Source organism: Maniola hyperantus, chromosome 1 (genome assembly GCF_902806685.2).
Source record: "Maniola hyperantus chromosome 1, iAphHyp1.2, whole genome shotgun sequence".
Lineage (NCBI taxonomy): Eukaryota > Metazoa > Arthropoda > Insecta > Lepidoptera > Nymphalidae > Maniola > Maniola hyperantus.
The window spans coordinates 5,427,028-5,446,827 of record NC_048536.1 but is presented as its reverse complement, the minus strand read 5'-3'; the positions used below and the strand labels follow the sequence as shown (position 1 = coordinate 5,446,827).

Genomic DNA, 19,800 nt, shown 5'->3' with positions numbered 1-19,800 from the left:
TCTTTGATTTTCTGTGGCTATGTCCGTTCCAGGAATGTAAGCTTTCTCTGCACCTTTACCTGTCAAAAACGGTTAAAACCATGAGCCGTGAAAAGCTAACATCAGACAGACAGACACTTTCGTAATAGTGTAGAATATGGATGGATTATGACAAAAAGATACGATCATTTTAAAACAATCATTGAAATAACAGTGTCGAAGCTTTGCATGCACCGAACATGAAGGTCAATGACATTAGTGGAATAGAACTAATAGTTGTTGTACAATCACGTTCCATTCCAAAGTTTTTATTGTGGTTGTAAATCAACCGTTAATCTGGCTAATGGTGCTCGAGAGCGATTACAATCTTCGAAAGCTACGTGCAACTAAACAAGTGTTTGCAAAATCATCCAAACTTAATAATAAAAGTTAATTTGGACCTTCGTGTGCGAATTAAAGAGTTGCTCTACAGTTGGCATAATAAGCTTTGAATGCCAGTGGAAGGGAGACGTTTGTTCATACTTCATAGGTAGGTACTTAAGTACTACACTTTCCTACAACGTGAAGCGGATAGGTTGATTGGGTATTTGACTCCAATTTTTTTATTACTTTATTATAAACTAGGATAAAAATAGTGACGTAAACTGAAAAAAAAATTAAATCGATCAAATAACAAAAAGTTATTAGCATTTAAATATTTCTGATTAGACAGAGATAGCGATATAGCATTTCGACGTCACACCTTGCTAATGCCATAGTGGCTTCGTGCGGTTTCATACAAATTTTCGTTTTGCGAGAAAGGGATAGAAGACCCTCCCACTCCAAAATTAAAATGCCTGTAACTTAATAAAGTAATAATATTTATCAAATTCATAAGTAGGAAAATACCCCATTATGAAAATTCGGTGTATGAAGTGTACACCGAATAGGTACATCGTGAAATCACCTACAGTTCAGGTTCAAGGCAGGTGTTCTTTTTGCCTTAAGTCAACTGCACCATGTAACCGAGTACCTTTCGAGAAGATAACAACTCTTGAATTTTATAATTTTTATAGTGTTTTATCTACACTTCAAGGAAATTTCTTAATATTTTAAACACTTATATCAAAAATTGCGGACCTGCAGGACTCGAACCCGCGTTTCCTGGGACCGCGCCCAACGCTCTGACAGCTAAGCTACGGTTCGCTTGCTGCCAGTGACGAAATTTGTGATATGTATGTTCACTCAGTACTGAAGCGACTGTTGAAATATTTAGAAACCTTTGAATTATTATAAAAGATAGATCATCTTATGCATTAATGTAAGAACATGTTGTTAAATCAGATTTTTACAAGGCCAGAATATAAACTTTAAAATACTTGAAGGTCTGAAAGTTAAGATCTGATCATCAAAATTGGCCAAGAGTAGCTATAAAACGTATAGATTTATACCTAGGCTTTCAACACTGCAATAAATATTTAAAAGGAACAATGTGAAAGCCAACAAGTTGTATAAGGTTTTGGTAAGAAATAAGCAGAAACCACTTCGAATGCAACATTGATACATTTGTGGGTGTTCATATTTTAATTATGCAATACCCATTTGTGAATTGTGACGTAATTTGACGCAAATATGGCCAGCGGATCCGCGTAGTCCGGGTGCGATTTAACGAAGTGCTTATGGATGCACGCGACGCCCGCTCATTAGTACGCACGCAACTCGGTCATGGGGTACACTACACGCCACCTATACCGACCCTTATAGCCTTCATTAGACATAGCCGACAACGAGTAATGGCTTTCAGCACGCTCGAGTCTTGCTGAGCAACTACGAACCCGACAATATTTACATCTGCTCAGCTCACGCTATATCATTTCTGTCGGTGAGATTTTATTCGGGGCACGCCAACATAATCTATACGGTTACAACTTTAGTACAACCCTTCGGACACAGAAATTAACCAAATTACATTCAGCAAAGCAAATCGCTCCAAAAGAAAGGGCTGCTGAAATAATTGTCTACTTTACTCTCGGAGAAATAGAATTACAATCTAAATTAATTACGCTTTTAAAGCGTCCGTTATTCTTAATTAGTTTCTGCACCGCAGCGGAAGCTCCCGCGCCCGCCTCGCGTTCTCTTAATGAAGGGTAGTTTCAAATCAGTACGTTTGATCAACTCCTGCAGTCTTAATTACGGCACCCGTTCCGCGCGGGACAATCCTGTTATTTATGACTACATAAGCTTGATTATTCTTTAATGAATACTTGTTTTAAAACGTTTAATTAAGTTTTATGGCGACAGGAGCGCCCAGACGACGTCCCGCCGCTCCGCCGGCCGCGAGCTAATTGGATCGGGTTGACGCACCGCGTCCCGCGCCCCGCAGATACCCCCATCCTAATTGTATGAAATTGCTAATTGGAAAATTTTATAAACGCGCCCGTCCATAGGCCTATGCGGTAATCAAAAAGTTGTGATATAGAAAAGTTACTTCAAAAGTTCTCGTTTCAAAGAAAAATCTTTCCATATTCATCTCCAGCTTTGAAGGGTTATCCAGCTCTGAATATATGGTTGGTAGTTCTTAAATGTTGATATTTTGTCCGCAGGGCGTGTAATTGTGGTGGTCGGTGCGAGCGGTTCCCGCTCCAAACGTCAAGCTGGCAGCGAGCGCGCTGAGCATGAACCCGCACTACCACGGGTACGCGGAGCTGAGTTCGCCGCACCCGCCCTCGCCGGAGGCTGCGTTCGCGGCGAACGGCCACGACTACCCACACAACAACAACAACCCAGCACTAAAGGAATGCGCAGGCTGTGGAGGCAAAATCGTAGAGAGGTTTCTACTCCACGCCCTCGACAGATACTGGCACCACGGCTGTCTAAAATGCACGTGCTGTGGACAAGCGTTAGCGGATATGGGACGCTCGTTTTACTTCAAAGGAGGGATGATCTTGTGCAAAAGCGACTACACGAGGTGAGTTTTAAATTTTTCAAACTCATATTTTGAGTAGTTAAAGATATCTGGACCATTTATTTTAAAGATAAAAATAATACGCTCATGTTCAGTACCCGTAGTATAAGATTTTACGTGTCACCAAATGTTGCTAGAATTCGAGAGTCGAAACACTTTCGCGTTATATTAAACTGGATCTTAGCTGCCTTGTTTTAAAGCTTTAGGTTGTCTACACATCTACGGCCAGCGCTCCAAGCGGAAACGTTGCGAAATTAAAATCAGTGGCATTGAATTTTTGACTTAAATTCAAGGCTCTTTAGGTCCATTTTACTTTGATGTTATTTTGTTTCGATTCTCGAATTCTAGCAACGTTTGGTGAGACGTAAAATCTTATACTACGGGTACAGGCACGTTAATTAATTAATACCTGGTCAGACGTTAGTATTCGATCCATCTCGTCCGATCATCGCCATTGATTATCCATAAAAGGCGGAGTTTTTAGTGCATCATCTAACGATGACAATAGCGTGTCTGTCAAACGTTTCGAACACCCAAAAAAATAACCCGAGAAAGCCCCGGGCGCATTGTTATGAAAATGCTTTGAGCCGTTGTATTTCTACCTGTGAAGGGACAAAAAGTGCAGCTTTGCGCAGCGACCAATCGTTGGAATCTCTAAAGCCCGCTAAATTGGCATCGTTAAAAAACTTAAGGACTAATTTAGGACGCCGGTAACAAAGTTTTTGTTATATTTTCGCATTCATTAATTGCAACGATGTTGTACCACCCGCATTCTTATTTTTTGATGAGACACTTTCACACAATTAAATTGAAATGTAATAAATAATTTATTTGGGATGATTTTCGCAAGTTTTCTGTGGATAGATGTACGTAATAGAAACAGGGCCGGCGCGGCGCCGCTCCGGTCTCGCACGTGGACCGCAGCTGCCTCGGGCGCCCTCGACGTTAATTAGCTAAACGCAAGGAATTCAACCCAATTAACTAAGTCCACCACCCCGCTGTGGTACACGGCTCTCGTTATATTTACACCCTGATTTTCTGTACGTTTCTACCTACCACTTAATGAGGACCGGTCTCGTGTACCTACGGTGTATATAGTACCTGCTATAGATAGGTTTAAGTAAGTCACGATCTCTATTAAGTATATTTGGTGTATCAGCTTCATAATTTAGAGCTCCCTCTATTTGCCATTCATAAAGGAAATATAAATTCGTTTTACACTGATTTCCCTTGTTTACCGGCGGTTGGGACCAAACTAGGAGCGAAGAGTGGGCCGACCGCGGCGCGGGTCGTGCGTCGTAGATTCGATAAAGCTCGTCTCACAGTTGACAGAGACGGCGCGGCCTAACGAGCGGCGGGGCGTGGGGCTCGGGGGGACGCAGGGGGATGAAGAAGTGCGGTTCCGTGCATGTCTCTGCTGATTGACCCGCGTCACTCGGCAAACAACAACTAACGAGTCGGCCCCTGCGCCTCCAGGTACGGTAATTCGCTCGAATCGCTCCTGCGGCCGCTTCTCGACTTGATACTCGAGGTTGTTGTTCACTGCATACAAGTGCTGAAATTAGCATATTTTTTAACTGTTACAAATTATTGTACAGTCAACATTTGCAATTTTCCATAGTGTAGAGAATACCATAAAACAGCTGTCATAAACGAAACCGTAACCATGGGGTTACCGTTTCGTAGGTAATTAATAAACGATTTTCAAATTTCTCTGATGAGTAAAAGAGTAATACACACTTGTTATACGTTACTTTACCACGCCAAGAGCGACTGCCAACGTACCTACTAAACCTACCTGACGCGTACCTACTAAAATAATTGTAATGTGTTCCTGGTCATAGTAAATTATAGTAGTAGTACTAGATACTGTATGCAATGTGCGCCAACCCCACACAAGTGTTCACTGATTGAGACTCCTTAACAAAATTAACGCTCAGCCGCGTAAACAAAATGCCGCGTTTATCCGCCGCCTTTTGTTCACGATATGATGAATTGCGGTCTCGCACCACAAAGACGATGATGATGTTTCACGTTGATTACTGTTTACGCGCGAAATTAGTCGCCGAGTTGTTAGATATTCTCTATGTGCGAGACAAACACAAAAGCTAACATAAACAGCTTAATTATTATGATTTTATAATGATTTATAACACCTTTTGTTTACGAGAGTAAACCAATTGTTTCTAAATCTACTGTGTTTCTCTACGCTAAGATATGGGGTTATTCTAGAGGCAGATAAACAGAACCAGCAACGCATTATTTGATTCCTCTGCTGCTACAGAGTACAGATGTTCATGGGAGGCAGTAATCACTTAATTAACATCCGCTGCTCGATTGCGGTAGAATGATAGCTACAATGTCACGATCGCAATCACCTCTGATTGGTTGACGCTCGCTCACTATTGGCTACAATGCCTTGTTGCAACAAGAATCGCACAAATTCAGCCAATCACAACAATTGAGATTGCAATAATGATTGATACAGATTTTACGAAATCGACCTACAGGTGCTCGCTATCTAGATAGGTAAACGGGTCAAAATAAACGCGTCCCATTTTAGGCCAAATCATCACTTTCCATTAGGTGTGATTGTGGTGAAGCGTGTGCCTATAATGAAAAAATATTTATAGACTAGCGTTTGGCTGCAATCAGACCTGCTGGCACGTGATAATGCATCCTAAGATGGAGCGCGCTTGCATAGAACCTCGCCAACAAACTGGCCCACCAGTTTGGCGAGATAGAAATGTAAGAAACCTGTACAATTAATATGAATAAATGAATAAAAAATAAAAAAAGAAGATGCCTATTAACACTTACTTGACTTTAAGGTACATATTAGAATTGGAGGTATATTATGTACTAGCTTATGCTCGCGACTTCGTCTGCGTGAACTACACAAATTTCATACCCCTATTTCACCCCCTTAGGGGTTGAATTTTTAAAAATCCTTTCTTAGTGGATACCTACGTCATAATAGGTACCTGGCATTCCAAATTTCAGCCCGATCCATCCAGTAGTTTGAGCTGTGCGTTAATAGATCAGTAAGTCAGTCAGTCACCTTTTCCTTTTATATATTTAGAAGATTAAAAACATAAATCCTTGTGAAGTAGTTTTATTCTTATTTTAATCTTCTTCTTTTTCTTCAGGCAGTTTAGTAGTGTCAATTTAGCACAAAGTATTTCGTCATGTCAAGTAAATTATTTTAACTAAGTTTCCTTGAAGTACCTAGAATTATTCAAGGTCATAAATTCAACTATTCTACGGCTCCAGGTAGTAAGAGATCGCTTTGTGATAAGACCGCGTTTACACCGCTTTATCTTGTTTCGTTTAATCTTATGTGTTATTCGTTTTTATAAATGTTATCTTATCAGTTGAAAACTCGGGATTAAAACTAACGTTTATTGCAGTAGTTTCGTCTCACAATCGAGAAGTTTTACCAATTAGTATGATCACAGAAAACAAATAAATTTTGTGCGGACGACAAAAAAATTGTATTGTATAAAATTAGTCCATAACATTTTATTATTATTTTTAATTAAATTACTGGTTTGACTTTTGTAATTTTCAGTAGGTACTCGTTTTATATCTTTTTTTATCGATTGTATTTTTCCCCCCAATTACGGCAAAGCAAAAGGAATGATTGTTACTTTAGCAGTCTATTATGTATGTTTGTATTTGCTAAGTTCCTCCGTAGCACCAAGTCAAGCTACTGAACCGATTTTGATAAATAAGATGTCAATTGATTCATCATTATGATCCGGGTGGTGCCGGGTGACATAAGCTACATTTTATACGAAGAAAATCAATATGACGGATGTTGCATCCAAAAAAATGGGGGTCTCTGATTTTTTGCTATCATATCGAGTGGAATGTCAAATGAAAGAAGTGGATTTTTTTAGTCATAAGTATTACGAAATAGCCCTTGATCTAATAAGTCAAAGATTTTATGATTCTACGAGCTAACTCTATTGATAAAAAGTTATTTTATAGCTTCATAGCCTTTATTGAATATACGCCTTATTTTTCTATTCGCGCACCTATTGTAATTGTGTGTCGTGTGTATGTGTGGCCACGTGACTACAAAACGAGCAAAGCCCGTAGAGATTCAACAGCATCAATCGAACTAAATTATTCGATTGAAAATGCCGAGCAATCAGAAAACTCGTAGCACGTAGCAGCTCTACGGCTGGCAAACAAAATTACATTCACCGCTTTAATGTTTCACTACTACTTATACGTGAACACAAAGACGAGTTTTTATTGGTTTTCTAACCGATTTGAAAAATATCGGTCATGTCAAGTGCAAGTTGGACTCGCACACGAAGGGTCCCGTACCATCGTGCAAGAAATTAACACTTTATTTTTTTATTTTCATGCCGGCCTTTTTAAATTTTTATTCTTTGTTGTTATATATACCGGCAATAGAAATACACATTCTGTGAAAATTTCACGGTTCACGAGATACAGCCCACTGACAGACAGACGAACGGACGGACAGGAAAGTCAAAGTCCAGTTGGCACCCTTCGGGTACGGAACCCTGAAAACGGTTAGGTGCGAGTCGGACGTGCGCACCGAGAGATTCGTACCTGAGGTAATAATATGATTGTTTGCTCTTATTGAATCAATAAGTCGATAATATACTTTTACGATGCTGTCTAGATCATAATGAAACCATATTGCCCTGTTCACTGGACGATACCGCGCCTTGCTTAAACGATTAACATCTTACTGGGAGCTTGTCGACATCAATTTATGTACTATGTCAATTTGCACAAGAGGAACGCTTTAGTCCGGGACACAGTGCCTCATTAGAGGCAAGCGGTTGCAATTAAAGTGTACGTCTTTTGCTCATTGATATTAGAACTGTTTGCCTTGTCCAGACGTAGATATTTGAATGTTTTATAATTTACTACAATGGGTCTGGTTCCTCCTTCACTTCACTTCCTTTCTACTATCGTTCCGCAAGGCATCGCCAAGGTCTACACCCGTACGTAGTCGAAATTCCACAGATACGTACGAAGCGATTTGCCTCCTCATTTCTGATTCGAACCGCTAAGATTTGGAACACCTTTCCAGCATCAGTTTTCCCTTCCAATTATAATATGTGTGGGTACCTTCAAGTCAAGAGTGAATAGGCATCTTCTAGGCAAGCGCGCTCTATCTTAGGCTGCATCATCACTTGCCACCAGGTCTGATTGCAGCCAAGCGCTACCTAGTCTATAAATTTAAAAATGATGTTCAAGTACCTACTTGGAAACGATTTCCATCTTACATTCCAGGGGTACATTCCTCTCACTTCAATTGCTCTATTCCAACCACCATTATAATAAGCCTAGGTTAGTTGTGCAAATATATATAAGTACAGTACCCTTTCTTCAGTAAAAAATCAATAGAGATCGGAGTTAAATAATGGCTAGAATTAATTATTGTTACCATAAACCACTATAAGTAATGGTAGCAAAATGAAGACATTAAGATTATTCATATTAACTTTGGGAGTTGAGGGGGAATTGTTTAACTGATGTGGGTATAGGTATCAAGATCAGACTGAGGGCTCTGCGACACTATGTGAATACGTCTGGTTTACAATAGGATGCACTATCCCAATCTTAGAAAACATTAAACTACTTATTCGGTACTAGAAGCTTTCACATACATCACAAACTAAATTCATATAATTCTAACGTCTTTGTACGATTGATGATTGTTATATTACTTTAGTGTGCTGTGATAGCCTAGTGGTTAGGACGTCCGCCTTCTAATCGGAGGTCGGAGGTTCGATCCCGGGCACGCACCTCTAACTTTTCGGAGTTATGAGCGTTTTAATTAATTAAATATCACTTGCTTTAACGGTGAAGGAAAACATCGTGAGGAAACCTGCATGCCTGAGAGTTCTCCATAATGTTCTCAAAGGTGTGTGAAAGTCTACCAATCCGCACATGGCCAGCGCGGTAGACTATGGCCAAAACCCTTCTCATTCTGAGAGGAGACCCGTACTCTGTAGTGAGCCGGCGATGGGTTGATCATGATGATATTACATTAGTAGATGATGCCCGCGACTTCGTCTGCGTGGATTTTGGTTTTTCAAAAATCCCGTGGGAACTCTTTAGTTTTTCGGGATAAAAAATAGCCTATGTCCTTCCCTGGGATGTAAGCTAACACTGTACCAAATTTTATAAAAATCGGTTGAACTGTTGGGTCGTGAAAAGCAGACAGACAGACAGACACACTTTCGTATTTATAATATTAGTATGGATTTAAAAGACCGCTTTAAACTAGTAAGGGTATGGGTCGTTGTTTTGCCAGTGTTTTATTAAACAAATAGTTAATTTGTAAGTATAAGATCTGGCCTTAATTCTAATACCCTCGGAAAGTAGCTTTACTACGCCAATTTAAGCAATTGAAGCCATTGGTCTATTAGCTAATGAGTTTTAATTTTCTACGGACCGCTAATACGTATTTGCTTAAACTAATTTAAAGCTGGCACGCGATCGCGACCTTTTATATCGAAACTGTTCATTATGAAATGAAACAATTGATTAATGGCAAATGAAACGTAATAGCTTGATGGCTAAATAATTTAAATACTCATAACGATTACAGAAAGAAAGTAGGGTAATCGAATACCATCAGCGAGGTACAATTTAGACGGAATGCATAATATTTCATTGAGAAAACTGAAGTGAGAGTTCTTCTTCAATCAGTGTTCCGTACTACCAAGAAGTAAATTTAAAAAAAAACAATTCTCACAAACAAGGCGTAAAAACAAAAAAACAAAATGTTTTTATGAGTAACTTTTTTTAAATTTAGTCAAAATCAGTTTAACAGATGGACCCTAAAAAGGAAACAGACAGACAGACAGATTTATTCAAAGCAAAAAAAGAAACAAAAAAAGTTAATCAGAGTACCGACCTAGAACAACCTCCGAACGCCATGTCGGGGGGAAAAGGAAGGAAAACATTAAATAGACAGACCGACACACTTTCGTATTTGTAAAATTAGTAGGGATAGTACTTATCTCAATAAAAAGTACAGTAGGCAGACATAAAAACCGAAGCGATTGTTATGTGTTCCATTTTCTGTAACGAGTACGGGACACTAAAAATGATTTATTCTGAAAGTTGCACGGAACTTGTAAATCGTCGGTAACAATGTGTGCGTGTGGGTACCAAGTTGGCTGGTTGGCTCGTTAGTGGGGCTGATTGCCGATTGAGGAGCGATCTCGTGATTGACGGAGGTCTAACGAAGTCGCTTCAAGAGCTGGGCGTGCTCCCAACTTCCTATATTTTAAGTAACTGGATATTGGAAACTTTGACACGCGAATTTCGCCAATTGCCAACATTCCACGGAACACTTCGTCTAATGATGTCTAGCACTCCTCAAAGATGTTTAAATAAACAGCCACTCTTGAACGACGCTATAAAGTGCAATATTCTTCTCTTTTGCAATTAGTCTATATAGAAAATGAAAAGCTGACTGACTGGCTGACTAACTGACTGACTGACTGACTGACTGACTATGGGGGGATTGGGCTGAAATTTGCCATGCAGATAGCTATTATGACGTAGACATCCGCTAAGAAAGGATTTAAAATAAGTCTAAGTCGCGAGCATGAGCTAGTCTTCAATAAGACCCCAAGCCCCTGTTTTCACGGCGAACAGGATAAATCTTTAATGCCCGATGAGTTAGTGAGACACTCATAATTGCGTCGTTACCGTGTTCAGCCATTTCAGCAGAAGTTTCGAATATTTTTGCTAGTGATTATTAAAAAAAAGAGTAGTAGCAAGTCGGTTGGCTCGTTAACGGGGGCTGATTGTGGATTGAGTAGCTATTGCATGATTGACGGAGCTCTAACGAACTCGCTTCAAGAGTGGACGTGCCTCCACGTAACGATCTTTTATCCGAATATTGGAAACTTTGACACGTGAATATTGCATATTTTTTATTTATTTTTTATTCGATGCCAATTTAGTCCTTCACTGCGATTTTACTTGGTGGTATGGTAAGTAATGATGCAGGCTAACTTGGGAACACATACCTACCTAGGTGTACCTACCCCTAATCGGTTCTACGCGGCATTAAATTGCTCAGCAGCAGGACTTTGCCGGTAGTGTATGACCACCCACAATCGAAGCCATCTCTCAGACCAGAGACAACTTCAAAATTCGAAATTTCTAAATTTCCCTAATAGGGAATTTAACACAGGATCTACCACTTGTAAGATAAGAACGCTCAGCATTGCTCCAGGAAAATTATCAAAATGGTAATATTGGAATTATTTGAATTTAGGTTGCAATGTCGCAAGATAGTGACCGGCTTAGCATTCCAATCGCTTACAAGAATAATGATTTGTTCTATAAATTTAAAGCGACGCCCCGCATGCCCGCACCGAGTTAACGCGGGGGCTGTGCGGGTGTGCGGGGCGTCCTCACCCCGATTGCCGTGTCGAGCTGTCGTGTACTATACCTAAATATAGGTATTTGTTTAGACAAAAATACATGATTCATTCAGTTCCCTATCCCCTAAACGAAACTAATGAGGTTCTACCTAGTATGATCCCATAAAGTTTTGACAAAATTCACCTTTGAGTTTACATTTAGTTAGAAATAGCAACGTAGAGTCAAGTCCACTCTTGAAGCGAGTTCGTTAGAGCTGCGTCAATCAAGCCATTTGCTGCTCAATCAGCAATCAGCCGCCCCTAACGAGCCCCAGCACTAACTGAGCAACAGTACAAAAGTTTTCACCCTAAAGAACAAGTGTAAAAACACTATCATTATACGTGTATAGTGCAAAATACTCGTGTCAAAGTATTGAATATTCGATTAAAAGATCGCAACGCGCAGTCACGTCCACTCCTGAAGCGGGTTCGTTAGAGTAGCGTCAATCACGCGATTGCTGCTCAATCGGCAATCAACCTCCATTAACGATCTACAGCATTTTACTTTAGCCACAGGCCCTACCTACATTTGACTCTTTCGATACACTAAAACAATTTAAAAATCATTACTATTCGAATATAGAATTTGTGCAAAATACACGTGTCAAAGTTTTGATATTCGGTTAAAAGATCGCAGCGCGCAGTCACGTCCACTCCTGAAGCGGGTTCGTTAGAGCAGCGTCAATCACGCGATTGCTGCTCAATCAGCAATCAGCCGCCGCTAACGAGCCAACCAGCGAACTTCTTGCCACTCACCAACACACATTTTACCTACATTTGCAACTTGTAACACAAATTTGTGAATTTAAATCATATTTGTGGGTAGGTAAGAGTAATTTATTATCTATTTTGAATAAATCATTTGACTTTGACTTTGGTATTTGTGGATGGTTGGTTAACTTATTCGAAATTATTGCGCATGTTACTTGGAATTGAAATTAGTTTTACCCACGAGTATCTACATCTGCTATATTATTCCATTTGGCCTTATATTATTATGTGTAATAGGAATAGAAATAGAAATTCTTTATTTGCATAATGTGTGCTACAAAAGATGATAATTATTATAAAAGTTCAACTCCTTAGGCGTACAAATATTGTGGTAGGTACCTAGTTAAAATGTTTAAATATTTAATATTAAAAATATATGTATATTTTATGTTCACGCGTCGAAGGCGGGCGGTTTCCAATTTGGCCGTTCGTTAGCGCGCAAAAGACTCAACCACTCACCTCTAATGAGGCACTGTGTCTCGGACTCAAACGTTTCTCTTCGCAAATTGACATTGTTCGTGTAAATTGATGTCGACAATCACTTCGAGACCAACGTTTATCTAAGACACGATATCGTTCAACTAACTACCACCTTAAATGCTAAGGAAGAATACGTAAGGGCCACCGGATACCTTACGGAGAGCAAATTATATCCACTGATAAATTGAATTCTTACCAAATCCCATATCCGTTTCCTTCGAAGCGAAGGCTAAAATTCTGGTAACATACAACATCTATCATCTGGTAATATACAACTGGTAGTAGAGAGATGCGAAAGGTGTTAAGTCCATACTCCAAAGGTATCTAGTAATTCAGACCAGAACCAGACTAAACTCAACTTCTGACTTTATCTTTCATCCTTGTGAACGTACAGTTGTACGTCCACAAGGCTGAAGAATGGGTACCATGGGTACATCAATTGTAAAAAATCTTAACGTAGGAAAATTATTTCCCTGTAAACAAAAAGAAGGTAGTCTGTTGCTGCAAGTTAAAAATAATAATACACAATTACACACATCAATCGAAGCTGTAAACTCGTATTGCAGACTATTAATTGGTAGTGGTCGCAAAGTTAGGAGTTCCTTGCTGGTCGAGTCGTGTAAAACGCTCGCAGACTGGACGATTGGGTTACGCCGGCGGCGCATGACCTCAATTAATTTCGTTTGTCTCTTTGTCTGTCCGTCGCAGCATCGCATCTAAACAACGTTCGAACCTATCTACGTCTAGAATTCTATTACGGATATCCACTTTGGTCATGCAAAGTTGTTGCCTTCGGGTAAACTTCAAAAGCATGGTCACGGTATAAGTGCTCTGTCGTTAGTTCTTGCTAATACGTGTACGATGTCTTTACTTTATGTGTACACTAGCTGATGCTCGCGACTTCGTCCGCGTGGAATTAGGTTTTTTAGAAATCCCGTGGGAACTCTTTGATTTTCCTGGATAAAAAGTAGCCTATGTCACTCCCCAGGTCTTTAAAATGCAGTATGCAGAAAATCACGTCAATCCGTTGCACCGTTGTGCCATGTCTGATTTTCTTATACTTATCTAATACATAAATCCAATCATCAAAAATCCATACAATCAAAAATATAAAAAAAAACATGTGGAATTGAGAACCTCCTTTTTTAAGTCTGTTAAAAAGAGACCAAAAATGAAAATAGATAAGGCGTGATTATATTGTTATTGATATTTGCAGTTATTTTTATTAATAAAAGGCGATCTTAATCACATTACATTGGAATTTTCCTAGACAGTTCTTATTTTAACTTTTTTACATATCATAGTCGAACTGAAGTCAAATAATATAAAATGACCAGAAAAACTAACGTTATTGAAAGCGGTTTAAATGTAAGATTTGTTCTTAATTATTTATGTCAGTCTTAATGAGCCGGCTGGCCTCGATTATAACGACTGTCTTCCGCGCACAAACATACGGAAACACGGTATTAAAATATATTATGCCTGTTAAACAATTTATATGGACGGTAAATTCGCACATTCATTTTATTTAACAACTCTATTATTGTGTGGTTACTTAGGGAAACAATTTAATAAAGATTATCTGATAGATAGCTGTTTGCTTATTAAAATTCATACATAATATTCATACCACAGAAATGAAAACTAATAAGTATTTTAATTCACGCAAAAATATCTCGCTTCAACTTAAAGAATAGGTACCGTAGGTCAGTAAAGAAAGAAGTAAAATATAACATAACAAAATATATAGGCTGGAAAAAGTTAATTATATATGTTTGAATTATAGGTTAATAAACTTAAATCTAAAAAACAACATTAAATTAAAACTAAAATAAATTAAATTAAATCTAAAACCTCATCGAGACCACCGCAGCGTGGCATTGTACCCAAGATGCTGGCAGCATTACCCCTTTGGATGGCCAAACTAATTCTTTGGCCAAGGTAGCTGCCAGCTCTCGGGTCTCCGGTTGACTCGATAACTCTTTTCGCAATTTCTTCAAAAAGAGCTCGAGCCCCCGGGCCCCACGGCCCCAAGGTCTCCACACCAAAAGGCACGAATACGAAGCTCCCATCGAGGTTTTCATATTTGCGCCTCTTGGCCTGTTCGGCGCTGATGGCCGCTGCACCCGCCATAGAGGAGGTCGCCTGAATGTGGGATGCAGCTAAAGTGTCTACACAAGTTGCATCCCAAACAAGCGACCTGCCCATCTTCCACGGTACGAGCGTCATACCACAATTATAGGTAGATATTTATGTAATTATGTATGTAAATTACCTATGTAAATAAAATAGATGGAACTGGAATGAGCTTGATATTGAATCAATTTGCTTAGACCTCTTAATATTTTACATGAATAATAATACAACCAGTTGATTCTGTTACTCTAAATGAGGAAATACATAATGGCACTGATTCTGAGCACACCTAAATTTTAGAGTATTCGCATACTCTTCTTACTAATGTAATATGAAAAGGACAGACACAGTTTTAGTTTTACATTTAATTTAGAGCCGTCAAACCACGTGACTTTAGTTGCAAGTCGCGAGCCTACTGTTTAAATTTGTAGCGTGCACTAAAAAGAGTCTTTAAATGTAAAACTCATGTTCCGTCCCGTTTTAGCAATATTAAAAAGAAAAAGATGCAGATTCTGAATAAGAGAAGATAACAGAGTCGGCGCCAATGTCTGTACTATGTTACTAGGAAATTAAAGGTAGGTGGTGGACGTTGGTAATTTACTAGTGATCACAACGATAACAAACGGCTTAAATTTGTCAAACGCAGTAATAATGCTCCTGTTTTTGACGTGCACTGCCTCCACTACCGCAGTCCACTACGCAGGCCCGGCAGTAAATCAAAATGCATCTAATCGGTCACTGACAGCTACACTCCATTTCCATATTTATGAGCTAACGTTGATATTCAACTTGCTCTTGCACTATACGATTATTAATTGTGTATAATTGACCTACCATAAATAAATTAAGAAGCTGGCGAGGAAAACGTTGTAATTGCACGAAATAAAATTTTACAGGAGGAGTAAAAAACTGAATGAAAGTTATATAAATTTTACTGTACTCATTTTTACAGTAAAATTTCAATAGCTTTCATTCAATTTTGAAATTTTGTTAAGTTTTAAAAGAATTATTCGAAATCATGGACTTTGGACTGAATTTTAGCTGAGTTCAGATTTGTATTCAGATAAAAGAAAAAAAGTATTTTGATCAAAAGTGTATGTTCGTCAGCTCCACAATAATTTGTAGAATAAGGTAGATATGTATATGTATGCTACTGAACCAATTTTCAGCTTCCAGTTGTAGCGAAAACGTTGTACCGAGATGAAAGCACAAAAGTCGGAGTACATTTTGAAAAACGTAGGTGTATGTCAGGTTCCCCTGTCTGTACACCTTTGACGTATGCATAGACCGAGCGTGTTGGGCAGGTGTTGGGCCAACGTTTACCTACTTACTACTAGGCTCTTTGGATAGTTTCAAACAGTGCTAGAGACAAATGCCTTATATTGTGGTCTAGTATGAACTGCTACACAATGTACTACATACAATGTAATACTATAATAATAATTACGTTAACTGTCTGGGCATAGACTAGGATATATCTCAGTTCGTACGAGTGTAATTGGATCTTTTTTCAGGTATAGCACTCAATCTAGATAAATCCCTGTTTATGTATTTACCTACTTGTATAATACTAACGGAAAACAACTAGTATTTTCTGCGTATTGATTTTATTTGCAATTTTTTTTTTTTGTAATTTCCTTGGTTCGAGAACTCGACATCAAAACAATTTTTTTTCTGGACTGTTGAGCTACTTGAGCTATGAATTACATTACTTACTTGTTTACAGTAGGTAACAAGAAACTCTTTTATTTAAATTACTCTACGATAAATAGAACTATGATAGAACATTGGAAATACTTTTTTTTCGAATTTACGAAACCTGTTACTCTCTCCAGGACAAAGATTGCCCGCCTATCTATTGCCACAATTGGTAAAAATTGAAATGGAATCAATCAAGTGTTTTTTTTTTGAGTTTAACGGACGTTCCGTCTGTCAGTTTAAAAAGAAGAAGACTTTTAAAACATCTGGACTAACAGCCAGCGCGTGCCAGACTTTCGTTATTTTATAGTTATAGTTAAGTTTCTCTGCATATTGTCGCAACACAGGGAGGAACGATCCGCGACTATAAAGTTTGGATCATGGAGGCTTTGGGAGATAACAGGTAATATAGGTGTAAAAAATCTTACGTCAAAATATAAAATCTATTTTTTTATATTTTCTTTGGAATAATCAGGCACTTAGTATCGTGACAACCCCCTATCAGACACCCTAAACTTAAAAAAGCGTCTGGCAGGGGGTTGCCACGGTGTCTGGCAATGCATGATTGCATTTCTAATGTCTTTATACTTTGACGTAAGATTTTTTTACACCTTTGTCCCTTTACCTGTTATCTCCCAAATCCACCGTGATCTAAACTTCATAGTCGCTGATCATTCCCGGTGTTGAATGATTCTTCTTCATTTGATAAATTTTAGTTTCAGTTTTGTGACCATAATACATGTGATGGATCTGATTTAGATCTTTCGATTTAAAGGATAGAACCTTTTATCGAACAACAGAGCTACCTAATCAGTAATCATTCGTTTGAATGCAACAATACAACTTAATCGTATATTGAAGCCGGTAAATTTTTTTTTATAATCCAATTATCTTTATACTATGTAGTTATGAGTAATAAATCTAAAAAGATCTCGTTAGGAAACATGTCAACACTTGTTATGTCGTTATCAAGTTATCAACGTCGTTCTTGTAAGAGTAATCGGACATGTTCGCAGTCTGAGAGCTGGCTGAAGTCGTGTACGGACGCCACGAGGAAATCACGAGATGACCCAATCATGTCACATGTGCCAAGTCTTTGTTATAATAAATTGACTTCGGCTTCTTAATTGAACGTTGTCTTGCAATAGAGCCAGTTTAAGAGGTTTAACTAAAGGGTTTTGGGGAGAATTTGGATGACGTCCTTCATAAAGGCTACTTAGGCCACTATTATATCCCACACAGTTGCCCTATTCCAAATGACCTAAAAAAATTGGGTTCTCAATTTGTCATGTATTTTTATTTAGTTCACAATTAAGCCATCGATTTGGATTTGGGTTTAGCTTATGCCAACTCAATAACACGAATGCTATCAGTTATCACTAATCACTATGCGCGAACGACTAACGCCAAACGTACGACAGGCGAATTAGATTATACTTCATATATTCGAAACATCTGAACCGATTTCAATTATATACCTTTACATACTTGAAAAAGTTCTGTTAAATACCCGCCATTTTTCGGAGACCTTGACTTTGTAACAGTAGGCTTTCAATCTCTGATTAGTGATTACATATTGAAGGTTTTTATTAAGGTTGTTTTGTCACTAATGAATCTTTGTAGCAACTTCAATATATGTATATAACTAGCCTAGTTCATAGTTGCTAGACATTTCTGGGAAGGCTTGTAATGAAACGTTTTCCTTTACTTGTTGACGCAGCATGTTTGCTCAGACTTATTGCATATGCATTAGAGGATATTTATCATATAATAACTCATGCTTGCGAGTTTGTATAGAAAATAATATGAACTGGTTTCCATCTTGAAGTGATTTAAAAAAAGAATCAATTTCAAAACGTCGAGACCATTTATCTTGATTATCGTTGTCACCTTCTGCTTCAATATTCTCGGACTAACAGCCAGCGCGTGCCAGACCTTCCTTATTTTATAAAAGCTAAAAGTTTATCTGCGTATTGTCCCCAACACTGGGAGAAACGTTTGTTTGGATATTTGTTTGGATCATGGTGGCTTGGGAGATAACAAGTAATGAAGGTGTAAAAAATCTTATGTCAAAGTATAAAGTCTAATTTTTTATATAATTTGTTCAGAATAGTATAAGAAATCACGACATGCATTGCTAGACACTTAGTAACATGGCAACCCGCTGCCAGATATTCTTAAAGTTTAAAAGTTTAAGAGTGTCTGGCAAGGGGTTGCCACGACACTAAGTGTCTGGCAATGCATGACGTGAAGAAAATATAAAAAAATAGACTTTATATTTTAACGTAAGATTTTTGCACCTTAATTACCTACCTGTTATCTCCCAAAGCCACCATGATCCAAACAAACGTTCCTCCCAGAGTTGGGGACAATAATACGCTTAGAAGCTTTCAGCTTTTATGAAATAAGAAAGGTCTGGCACGCGCTGGTTCTCTCTCTATCTGACATCTAGCACAGTTAGATTATTTAAACACTTTTTATTGGTACACAGGTAGAAGCGGTAGAAGTTTAACCACATTGATTTGATACCCGATAGCAAGCTATGATGCTGTCTGGGATAAAACGCACTAACTGGATTAGAAAAGTATGACAGCTGGACGTGTATAGATTTATAACACTAATTGGCTTTCAGAAGACATCATATTGGTAGAAATAGCTCACATTCAATTAGAAAAAGCTGCCGGGATCGGGTTCCAAATAAAAGGGGATTATTTTTTGAGACAGTACAATAATTTAATTAAAAATTATTTACATTTACTCTCTCTAGGCTACAGAACACTCGGTGGGTAAATTTCACTCGCTTTTGACTGGTTTTTAAAAATTTATATTGATAAAAATTCAGCATGATAGCATTTCAGTATTGACGCGGAGATCATTATTAGAAGTTCCAAATTGATGAATAATAACCACAGAAACGAGACGATCCACACAAGCGACACGCGGGACAAGCAAGGGGTGAGAGTGGGGTGTGTATGCGGCGGGGAGGGGGAAGAGTGATGTTAATTAATAACGTCTGTCTCACGAGCGCTAACGACGCCGTCACGACTACATTATTTAGCCACCTGATTAGTTCGCAGGAGGCACCTCGCCCGCAGCTCTAATTAGTGAACGACTCTCGTACAGGACTCTCGGTTGAATTTGATTTGTAACTGCACTATCTCTAATTGGAACTTGTTTGTAATTGATGATACTCGGAATCGATGCAGTCGTTCGGGATAGGGGTGAGCTATTTACATATGCGTTACGAGCGACTAATTCATAAAATATTAAAGGCAAATCTGCACGTCCCGCTCGATTTTTACGTGCCGATGCATCCGTCAACAGAGCGGCCCGGTTTTATTTCTATTCTAT

The 19,800-nt window shown here is 38.6% G+C and overlaps 1 protein-coding gene across 2 annotated transcripts in view; it reads left to right on the top strand.

Moving 5' to 3' along the window:
• The window catches only part of LOC117997279 (LIM domain transcription factor LMO4), a 279,363-nt gene that overhangs the window by 165,462 nt on the left and 94,101 nt on the right, over positions 1 to 19,800 (top strand). For both annotated transcript variants that reach the window (XM_034985537.2, XM_034985530.2), the window contains exon 2: positions 2,562 to 2,926. In XM_034985537.2, coding sequence (XP_034841428.1) covers positions 2,634 to 2,926 — 293 coding nt within the window. In that variant the 5' untranslated portion in view covers positions 2,562 to 2,633. The remainder of the gene's footprint in view (positions 1 to 2,561; positions 2,927 to 19,800) is intronic.